The following is an 11,458-nucleotide window of genomic DNA, read 5'->3' on the forward strand; positions in this document are numbered from 1 at the left end:
TTCATCTGATCCGATGGTGATTTAATTTTCGTTGATAAGTTCAGTTGAATCTTTCTCTAGAATTGATTAGAGTAGAAGTAAAAGTAAGTGTAAGCTAGATGAGCGAGGATTAACAAAAAAAAAAAAAAAAGTTATCAAAATCTGCAAGATTGGTCTACTTAGGTAGTTGAGCTTATTAGGATGCACCGCCCCCACTAACTATGGAGCTAATCTCACTTTACTTCCTTGAAGGCTTGAGCTAAAACAATACACACTTTACCCTTCCAAGACCAGTCAAACCTAAAAATTGTGAATCAATTGGCGCAAAAAAAAAAAATAAAATGAAATGACTAAATTGCCCACTATGTATGGATAAGTGGTAAAAAAAATTTAATGCGCCTGAAATGCTGCTAAAAGCCACAAAATACGCCGAGTAAAAAGCTGATCAGCTCATTGCCATTTGATCATCTCTTTCACAGTCTATAAATTTCAATTTTCAACAGCAAAATTGCGCTTAATGTAGTCAAATAAAGCGTTGGAATCACATAGAATTAGGGGCCAAAGAATCTGTCACGATCTTAAAGCAGTTGCATTATTACATCTGCATGTTGAAGAGTTGCTTGAAGTACGTATACTCTGATACATTTTGTCAAATGTTTATGATGTGAAAATGGCTATATATCACTGCTGGAAATACTCTAATTACATGGCTGTTTTGATTTTTGATCATTTTTATAGTTTTTGTGTGTGCTTTTTGGAATTTATCAGCATTAAACCATTTACTACAGTTATAGCTACTTGGCCCAACTTTTCAGAGGCAATTTAGTCACTCAGTTGTAAGTACCCTTCGTTGAATCTTAAAAGCATGCATCACGCTAACAACTCTTGGACCGAGTCGTAACCACCTCTGCAAATCATCAATTTTTTTACTACCATTAATATTATTGGAATTGAGATTTGCTGATAAAAAAAAAAGGAAAAATGATCGGTTTCATCCTTCACATTTTACAAAAATATTTTTTTCGTCCCTCACTTTTAAAATGAAGCAATTTCGTCCTTGACATTTAAAAACTAAAATTGTTACATCCCTAAACCCAAATTTCAATCTGAATCAAACCACCAATCGACCTGATTACAAATTTTGGGGGTGTAATTGGTAGATCACTTGGTTAACTCAACTTGATATTCATGTAAAATTTAATGAACCTAAAAATAAAAAATAAAAAATTATAATATAAAAAAGAAAGATTAATCTTTTCTACGTTATCATTGTATACACTGACGGTTTTATGTACCGCCATATCATTTTAATTTTAATTTAAATACCAAATTTTATATTTATGATACATATCTAGAGTCGCAAGCGGATATACTAACGGTGCATGAAAAGATTTATCAAAAAAAAAACTCTACTATTCCAAGACAAAGAATGGTCTTTTATGTTATAATTTTTATTTTTTTGGTTTAATAAATGTCATGTGAATACGATGAAATTGACCGAATGATCTATCAATTCTATTTTCGAAATTTATTACTGGGTTATTGGATGGTTTGATTCAAATTGAAAATTAGGTTCAGGAATGTAATAACTTTAATTTTTAAATGTCAGGGACGAATTTGCTTTATTTTAAAAGTGAGAGACGAAAAGAATATTTTTGCGAAATGTGAAGAATGAAACATGTCATTTTCCCTAAAAAAAATCTAGGCAAAATTTACGGAGTAACAAAGGAGTGGACTGGAGGAGGTGGCGGAGGTGGTGGTTGGAATTTGGAATTTGGGACCCGGGAGTTTAAAGCTGCGTAGCCGACGACTTTTGACGGATAATAAATAAGACACTTTGGTGACCGTGTCCTCAGTTAAACTGACCGCTGCCCACCCAAGACAACTACAGTACTTTGTTTTTGTACTTTATAATTTCGGAGCAATGATTAACCTTAAACCCAAACTTTATTCCCTCAACAAAATCTAATCCACATTACCGGCTAAATTAGTAAGGTTGGTTGTCTCCCGTGTCTTTGATTGATCGTGATCATTACTGTTCTGCCACGATATATATATTTTTTTTATTTCCCCTTCTTGACAAAATTTAGTAGTGTTTCTTTCAAGGAATAGAGGATACTGTACACACACGCTTGAACAGTAGTACTACACAAAAGAAATAAAGTGATAAATGAACTAAATCTTGTGCCTGTCCATGGGAGAAGCTTTTAATTGTTTGGATTGTCATTTTTTTTCAAAAATTTTTTTTTTATGTTTTTTACGAATATATTTATCAATCATCTTTTTATCTCACATATATCAAATTATTACGATATATTTTTTTCCTATAAAGCACAAAAAAAATAGCAATCCTAACGAGTAAAACTTTGATTTGAATATCAAAACTTTTTGCTGTTTTTAGGCACCATGCTTTTTTGATTGAATTTGAACAAAACCTAAAATTCTTTGGATCATCAAAGCCCACTTAAAACGAGAAGAATGTTAACAGCTCAGGTATAGAGTTCAATCATTAATATCAAGCGTTCACATAAAGAACTGAGTTTAATCATTAGTAGCTCCCTGTGTGGATTTGCAACTTTTAGGAGCTTTTGGGCGTGATTCAAAAAATTACAACACCATGGCACTTCATTCAGTTATAATGTGTATGAGAAAAAAATATAGTTGAGTAACGTGTTATATATATATATATATATATATATATATTGCTTCCCCTCCCCTACCCCCCCTCCCTCTCCCAAAAAGAAAAAAAAAAGAAAATTATGCTTGTAGTAGAGCATATCTAGGTAAACAAATTAGTAGTAGTATTACTTTTGTGACCTTTTAAGGGTTTCATTTGTGACATGCTCGAGTTGGCATTAACGGATTCTTTATCAATTTGAAACCCTTGAAGGTTGAAACGGACACCAGGTTGCGCCCAAAGAAATAAAAGAACACGTCACGGCATGGTCATTATACGTCGCGGTTTCTCTACTCGAATTGTGACTCTCTGCTTTGTCACCAATTTGATTCCCCTGATCTCGTACACTACAACAAAACAGCCAAAATTAGAGGGAAAGCTACAGATATTAATTGGGTTTGTTTGGATTGTGAATTATTAGAGATATTTTTACTGTAACACTTTTTGTGATGTGATGTATGTGAGATAAAAAAATAATTGAGAAGATAAAAAAGTGCGTTAAAAATTGTAATGATGATGTAAGCAAATATATTTTGACAAAAAAACCGCAATCCAAACAAACTTAATTAGTTCATGTCACCATATCGTGGATGAGTTTAAGGGCTTCATAAATGATAAATGCTGATTGTTGCACCAAAGGAATGGCCCGACAACAAGAGAAACAAACCTGGAATTGAGGGCACTAAGGCTGGGACCATGGGGAACCATAACCACCCATCCTTTTGCTGGTACTGTACATCTGGTGAACCAGATTCAAAGGGCATCATCACATATTAAATTGTCCTCTTACTACAGGTATCACGTCCAAAAGAAAAGAAAAAAAAAATCTTCCATGGTATATAATACTCGACCCTAAAGTAGGATCTAGGAAGGTTGTAAATGTTCGAGATAATATAACATGACCAGTTAGTTAATGCTGAAGTAGCATGATTCAACCAGCTCAAGTAACAAGGACGGCTGCCTTTTCTAGATTAATTACAATACATCACATCTCCCTTCAGAGTTTAGGATGCTCTTCGCATATTTTAGCAGACAGAACTTTGCGCAGAATTGGTTGTTTATACAGCGCATGATGGTCACTTGGGTCATTCATTGTCTGTGGTCCTGTCGCCTATAGCAGCAGTATCCCTTCCTGAGGGTTTCGAAAGAAAAAGCTAGTAAGAGTAGTGTCAAGAAAAAAACCCTTGATCGTGCAGAATTCCTCCGCTTGCATTAGAAGCCACCCTCGTCTGTCAGTAAGAGAATAAGAGTAGCATTTTCCCTTTTTCTATTTTGATGAATAGAATCTCCTGCTCTACACTTCATCTTATTACCAAGAAGCCATTCATGCAGCACATTTTGCCTTCCCCATTTCTCATCCTCAGGGATGCTTTGGGCCTGGCCTGTCAAAGAGGAAAAAAATGCGGAAGCCCAGATATAGAATACCAGTCGTTCTTATGTTGTTCCCTCCACTTGTTGGTTTGTAGCCTACTCTTATTTGGGCTGTATATTAATAATTAAGGGGCTCAACTTACAACACATCACAGGATCTCCTGCCACATTTGAGCGTTCCCTCCTTCGTTTTGTCTTGTTTTCGAAATCAAGTATCAGACTGACATTAGCAATTGTAGATTCAACAATTGATTTGTTTCCGCTCACAAACATGAAGCAGCAGCTGAACTGACATTATATGCTTCCCTATAAGTAGTAGTAGTAGGATGCAGTAGTGTATTATGCGAAATTATCAAGAAAAAGCAAGTCATCGTATATATTACTGTTCGCGATCTGCCTGACTTCCATGTGTACTTGGGAAGAATACAATTGCGACTGGCCAACGAAGCCTGACAACCTAGGTTGTTGTCAGAATAGGTTTCTATTTTGTCTTAGAATATTTTATTATTGCTTCACTTTGTGGTTGACTCGCGATTGCTGTTGTTGGACAAGATCAGATGGAAGACGTTGGGTACACGACGTCGGATCACACTAAAAGTTGGAGTAATTCTTCTATGTGCGCCAGTGTTTGTAACCGAAATTGTATACTACTGTTATAGGGTTAGAAAATAGAAATAATGGGCCCGGAAAATTTTGTAAGTTGGCTCCATCTGTTATTAAATTTGATCTGTTCTTTATTGGTTTCATGTCACTACACTCGTCCGTCAAGTCTGACCTGCATTACATCCCACTGCCCCCGGGGCTGCAGATCAGATCAGACACAAAGCAGAAAAGATAAAATAAAAAAAGAAAGAAAGAAAGCAAGCAATAAAGTAAAAAAAAAAAAAAAAAACGAATAATTATTGAGAGGGAGAGGACCCTGAGAGCCCTGACATTATTCGTCCACGATACCCCACGTCCGACTCAGTTTGCTGCTGCTACAATCAAAAGCAGTCAAACATTAGAATCCTGTTAGATAGTTGAAACTTATATATTACCACACAAATAACTCATGAAGTAACTGATGCATTCTTCCAGTAGATTTTGGAGATCAAGAACTTAAAAATCCATTTAGTAGTAGAATTAAAGAGGCCAGGGAGATTAGTACTCACAGCAGTTGAGGACGGGGAGGCTGCACCTAGTTGGAAGACGGGAAGCAATTTGGAGAGTGTTGCAAATGCAATCCTCTTTCACTGCTTGTACTGCGTTGCAGCATTCAGCGCTTGGGGGGTTATCAGCTGGCCCTGACCCTGGCACCAAGAACGGGACGCATACATTGAGGTTTGCGAGGGTGGTTGGGCAGCTGGGTTCTTGGGATTTCACCACATGGTTTTGCAGGACGAGAGCCAGAAACAGTAAAGCCAGCATTGCAGGGGAGGACCCGAATGAAGCAACAGACTTCTTGACGGTGGCCATCGGACTGTTCGAACCTTAATTTTCTTGTTCTTAAGCTATATATTAGAACGTTTGTTCCACTTTTTTGATGTTAAAACTTTGCACTTCATGTATTTATATACGTACATACCCCTCGGAGCATAAATTAAGCCTGCAACTTAGGTGGTGAATTTTGCATGCACGACCTAATACGGAGGATTTGGTTATCAACGCATCCGACTTTGCTCCCAAACCTAACCAACACGGAGAAGCAGCAAATGTATATTGATTGTGGCATTCTGACGACTCATCATCAATTTACTACACTACTATACATTAGATTAAAAACACGTTAATAAACTCGCAATTTAATAACGACGCCATAATCGAGAGAAATCCGAAGAAGCTGCAGCACATTATTGTATTTTGTAATGCCTCGGCACACGAACTTTTCGAAGAAGGGATTAGTTCTCAGCATTGACATTTTCCAATATTTTAGTTTGGGAGCATATTTCCACATTATAATCGCTCCCATTATCAAATTATTTACAAACATTAAAAAAAATTTCTTTTTTTCTGCTTGCTGATACATTTAATGCAATCTCCCTAGGGTATAGTAAGCAGCAAAATCGCCAAACCCGGATCTCGACGCGAAACTGTGGGTTGACAGCCACCATGAATTGAGAAAAGTGTCCTGCAGAGGGTGGAAGCATTAATATTGACGAACACTCCGATGATCTTATCTACAGATTGCAGCTGCCGATGGCCTTATATTTCAAAAAAAAAAAAAGGGCTCAAAACCTTGCTTTTGCTTAAGATATGGCATCAATTAATTGACATTTGGGATGGTGGAAATGTGGAATCCACCAATTGCTGGGTGTTAAAAACGAGTGTGCATCGTGGACAAATCAGTCTCTTGAGCTCTTATTTGAAAAGTAATGCTGGAGGCTGGAACTGATAGCATAGCATAATAATTTGAGATTCCATCTGGGTAAAAGATGCATGAGATGATGTGTAATTTCGAAACAAGAAAAGTTGCTTTTTTTTTGGTGGGGTTTTCCTTCTGGGAGAAGGCAACTAGGAAGCTAAAGTTTGCAGAAAATTATTGAATAGTGCTGATTACTTCAGAAAGAAAGGTCCCCATTCATTCTAAGAGAATAACGTGAAGATGTTACAAGTTTTGAAATCACTTTTTGAAAGCCGTTCTTTTTTACAAGATTACCAAAAGTTAAATCAATATCATATCTTCGAAAATACAACTGCTCTACGGCTGTCCCTCATAGATGATGCTACATTCTCTAAAAGAAGATTGAAAATCACTCCCCTCGTATTATAGAAAAATTACTATAATAATTTGATGTACATAGAATAAAAAGATAATTAAAAAATATGATCACGGTCCATTGTAAAAATTTTTCTGCAGAGAAACTTCAATCCAAACAAGAAGGTTATTATAAATGAAGGCCACCAAGAAAAAGGCAACTCTGCTAAACGCCAATAAATTAAATAAAGAGCATGAAAGGACGCAAAACTTTTTAAACCGACACACAAGCAATTTGGTTTTGGAATAAGTGATCTGACAGTCCGTATCTTACTATTCCAATTTTTTTATTTCATTTATTTTGTATTCCTTCGGTAAGTTTTTGGTGACAATTTATTACTTCTACAAAATTTAATCAATTGCATGCTCCAATAACAATAATAATGTCTGGCAAATACAAACAAAACTGATATAATGGTCCATGACGTACAATCACTCTTTCCCACAATCACATTAAATTCCAAACGTCTCACTGGTTTTTAGACGTTTTGAACTGTGTATACAACGGCACTGTGACGTACTATGAACAAAGCTGAAAGAAACACCATCTTTGTTGAGGATGATAACAAAATCAAATGCTAAAGAATCAGTAAAATTGTAACATCAAAGATTTAAGTAATAAAATTTAGCAAAATTCCGGGAAAAATGAAGAACCAAATAAAAAAGAAAAAAGGGAAAGTCAGTCCCCTATGACGTTTTACTATCGTCTTGATCAGAGGAAGCTGGGGCTGTCCAGTATGATTTTACAGCAAAAAGAAGCTTCTCCCTCTCCAATGGTCCATCTTCATGATCCACAATCTGACTATCCCAATTCAGGGCATCTGCTATCCTCTTTGCTTTAACCAATATATCTACATCATCACGAATGATTAAACTTCCTTCGGGTCTTAAAATTCTATCCATTTCCAGGAGAATGTCTTCCATTTCACACCTGGGTCATAAATTGGATGTCAAAAAATCAGAAAATTGTCGCTCATGAAAAAATTCTTAGCGTGGTCCTTGGCCGTATTAGGGTTTAATTTGCAACAATGATGCAGAGTTAGGGAACTAACCTATCTTTGTAGAGAGTGAATACTGAATCAGCATGAATGAGATCGTAAGTTCTTGGATAAGTTGACATTGCTTCGCACCTGTACCAGAATTAATTGCAAGGAGAAAAAAACTAATTAGGTGGAAAATCACAATAAAAGGCAGATAAATTGTACAGTCAATAAATATGGTGATATACCAGCTCTGGTAAGTCCCGATCAATCCTCGTTCATATATTACACCAAGCGTGTTGACCTTGGCCTCAACGGGAATTACATTCATTACCCAAACAGGATCCTTGACCAAACTTGCAGCAAATCCACCCAAGAATGCGTTCATGTCCAGTAAATTTCTGTACCTTCCAGCTTGTCCGAGTTGGTTATTAACAGTCTTATAGTATGAAATTCTCCTCTCCCAGAGTTGGGAGTCTTTCTGGAAAGTTTGTGGGGTGATCCCACTTACAGTTCCCGTGCTGATCCTAGGTGGTATTGCATTTAATCTCTTAGGCCATTTTTCCAACCGTCCACCGGCAATCTCTTCGCCATCAGAAACTTCGGGCAAAGGCGTTAAACAAGTCTCTATGTTGGTGTACCTGAAAATGGGTGTCAGCATAAGAAAGGTTAGCATAATGAACAAATACGATAAATTTTTGCATTTCCAGATTCTGCTAATCATTCATCATCCTTAGAGAAACACCAACCAGGCCTTATCAGGATCTTGACTGGGGCAGAATGCAGGACTGTTATAAACCTTCTTGAGCTTTTTGCATTGCATATGATTAGCTGGTTTTTGCCAGATAGCAATATCGTCCTTCTCGATCAACTTTTTCCAGCACAGGCTCTTAGCTACTTGCTCGATTCCAGTTTGTTCCTTGTTCAAATCCTCCCTTGTCCGCTGCCAGCCTTTCCAGTATTTTCTCCAGCGGATGGGCGGACCAGACAGGATCCAATATCCTCCGGGCCTTAGAACTCTATCAACTTCAGTTAAGAAAACCCCATCTGCCCAAGAAAAATCCCCAACAAATTAATTTCCAAAAAACACGCCAGTCTAAAATATAAACTCGGTATCTCATGATGAACAATTGTAAATCCAATAATTCCTAATTCTTCTTGATCCTTGTGCAGAACGCTTGAAAATCATATAATTATCAGCTCCTGTAACATTCGAAATTACCATATTGGCCCCAAGGAATGAGGCAGCGAGAACAATGAGCCATGTCAAAAGCCCTAGAAGGATAAGGGAGCCTCTTGGAGGCTAGAACTCCAATTAAAGCAGGAACTCCTCGCTCCAGAGCAAATTGCACCTGGGCTTCATGTGTATCCCTCGGTGCAAATGACATTGCAAGAATATTTCTGGACAAAAGATAAGCTCCCCAACTTGCAACCTAGTACATTTATATCATAACACAAAAAACGTAAGACGACCGTGAATATTATCCAGATTCTGGATTTATATATATATATATATTTAAACATGTAGTTATTAATTTTGATTGATTTTTTATATATATTATATCCCAAATAATTCAATCAACTCTTACGACAAGAACTGAAGAATGTAAATGGAAAATGGATTTTTCTTGAAGAGTTCAAGAACTGAAGAATGTGAAGACAACGCCGTCATTGCCATGTGTCTTCGAGAGTTTGTGCATGGACTTCGTATCCACAAATAGAATATCTGATTCCTTCCCGCAAGTTGAGATCTAAAAAGATGGTTCGGGTACCCTTACTACCCTCAATCTTTGACCCTACCCACAATTTCTGTCTTTCTGACAAACCGACCCCCCTCTTATTTTTATCAATCTGTTTTGCCTCGACGCATCAGACAGTCGGTGAGTTGTTAGTCCACAAGACATGACTTGCATCAGTCAATATTCTAGCCATACAAGGAAGCTACTCAATTTTGCTTTTCAAGTTCATGTACTTTGAGGGGAAAAAAAAAAAGGCTAAATAAGCCACTCACCTAAAGTATCCCTTATTCACAAAATCCCAACTTTAGATATCAAAATCATTCCTCCTAATTTGTCCCCATCCTAGAAACAACAATTACAGATTAGATCCGCATAATCTTTGATCAAGCCTAATTAATGCGAAATTATCCATTCAAAAAGCGGAGTACATGCAAGCAGACAAACAGCCGGAGGCGGATGGATTGTTGGAAACATGCCCACAATTAAAACCATTTAAGCGAGATTGTCCCTGCTTTTTCCTCCTCCCCCAACCCCCCTTCTTCTCCCCCAAAAAAAATAAAAAAAAGGAATCTTGAAAAATTAAAGAGTAGGCAAAGTTACCCCGCAGCCGGTATCAATAGCTGTTCTAATAGAGCCATCTTTGAGATTGATCAACTTTCCAATATCATCAATGTAGGCATCAGCACCGTTGGGGAACATGGTCCCGCCACCAGGAAATCTAAACCGGTCGCCCTCGTACCGTATCCAGTTCTGTACGGCCTTCTCTACCGTCAATTCCTTGTGGGGCACATTGGCGTACCACGCCAGATCCCTGCTCAACGGCCACTTGAACGGGTTTCTGTACCCGTAAGGCGCCGGTATCCGACACTTGAGTAACTCGTGTTTCGCCGGGCAGTGCCGCTCCCTATATATCAACCGGGACCTTGAAAATTTCAACGACCTTCTGGGGTCCTCGCAAGGTGTGTATTCACTGTACTTGACGTCGCACGGTGGGTAAACCTTGGCGGAACCATCGGAAACCTTAACTATCCCTCGGTCGTCGGCGGAGTGGTGGGAGCTGAAGTCTAAAGCCTTGGAGTTGGAAGTTTTTGACGTGGTGGTGGCTATAGAAGTGGTGGTGTTCTCGGGGAGGACACAAGAGAGAGTTGAGCCCAAGTTGGAGGGGGTGGTGAAGGAGGTGGTGGCTCCGCCGTGTTGCCAGACGCCGAAGAGATAAGAAAGAGAGCAGAGGATGGTGATGAGGACCAAGGAGTAAAGATTGTTTCTTTTCCAAGTATTGACGTGGGCGTTGGCTGCGGGTTTGGATATGGGATTGTAGTAGGGTTGTGGGCTCGGACCCGCCATGGCTTCCGAGCGTTGAATTTTTCCAAGCCACTCTTTCTGTTCCTGTTTTGGGGAGACTGGCGAGTGTTTCAAGGGTGGTCTAAACTTTATAAGAAGTACTGCTAATAGTTCGTCTTGGTGAGCGTGTGTGTGGGTGTGTGAGCACGTAAGGGTGTTAGAGATCTGAGAAAGGGAGGAAGAAAAACAAGTTAGGAATCATGTGGGAGGTTACTAACATGTATGTATGCATGAATAATATTATACTCCTATTATCGATTCATATACTGGTAATACAGGATGGAGCATGAGAAGGAGGGGGGTTGGACTGGGATTTGGAGATGATTCACGGGCATGTATGCGGGGGAGGTCAGAGGTGAGGAAGGGAAAAGCAAGAAAAAGGGGTGAGAATGGTTTTTATCTTTTTGGGATAGGGAGATTTAGAAGCAGGAGTGGACACCAATACAATATGGTACTATTATGTTTATATGCAGCCACAAAAGGATGCTACACTAGCATGTGAGACTAAGAGAGTGATTCTTTTTCCCGGAATAGAGAAGTACCACTACCATTAGCCAGTGCTCCGATTGTCCGATACTTGCAGGCTAGTTTAGGTACCGCTTATTTCTTTTCACAGTAGCTTATTTATAGGCAATAA

General features: G+C 38.3%; 2 protein-coding genes across 2 annotated transcripts; both read right to left on the reverse strand.

Annotated features, from left to right (window-relative positions):
• Positions 1–3,868: 3,868 nt before the first annotated feature.
• Positions 3,869–5,434, reverse strand: LOC113763034 (protein 108-like). The gene is made up of 3 exons (XM_027306717.1): positions 5,179–5,434; positions 4,803–4,829; positions 3,869–4,038 (listed from the first exon to the last, which is right to left on the reverse strand). The coding sequence occupies exons 1-3, from the start codon at positions 5,432–5,434 to the stop codon at positions 3,869–3,871; spliced, it is 453 nt and encodes a 150-aa protein (XP_027162518.1).
• A 1,913-nt stretch (positions 5,435–7,347) lies between these two features.
• Positions 7,348–11,242, reverse strand: LOC113759817 (probable methyltransferase PMT15). Its single transcript, XM_027302393.1, has 6 exons — positions 10,081–11,242; positions 8,964–9,174; positions 8,491–8,788; positions 7,990–8,382; positions 7,814–7,891; positions 7,348–7,692 (listed from the first exon to the last, which is right to left on the reverse strand). The coding sequence occupies exons 1-6, from the start codon at positions 10,822–10,824 to the stop codon at positions 7,449–7,451; spliced, it is 1,968 nt and encodes a 655-aa protein (XP_027158194.1). The 5' UTR covers positions 10,825–11,242; the 3' UTR covers positions 7,348–7,448.
• Between the last annotated feature and the right edge of the window lie 216 nt (positions 11,243–11,458).

The sequence above is a fragment of the Coffea eugenioides genome, chromosome 2 (genome assembly GCF_003713205.1).
Source record: "Coffea eugenioides isolate CCC68of chromosome 2, Ceug_1.0, whole genome shotgun sequence".
NCBI lineage: Eukaryota > Viridiplantae > Streptophyta > Magnoliopsida > Gentianales > Rubiaceae > Coffea > Coffea eugenioides.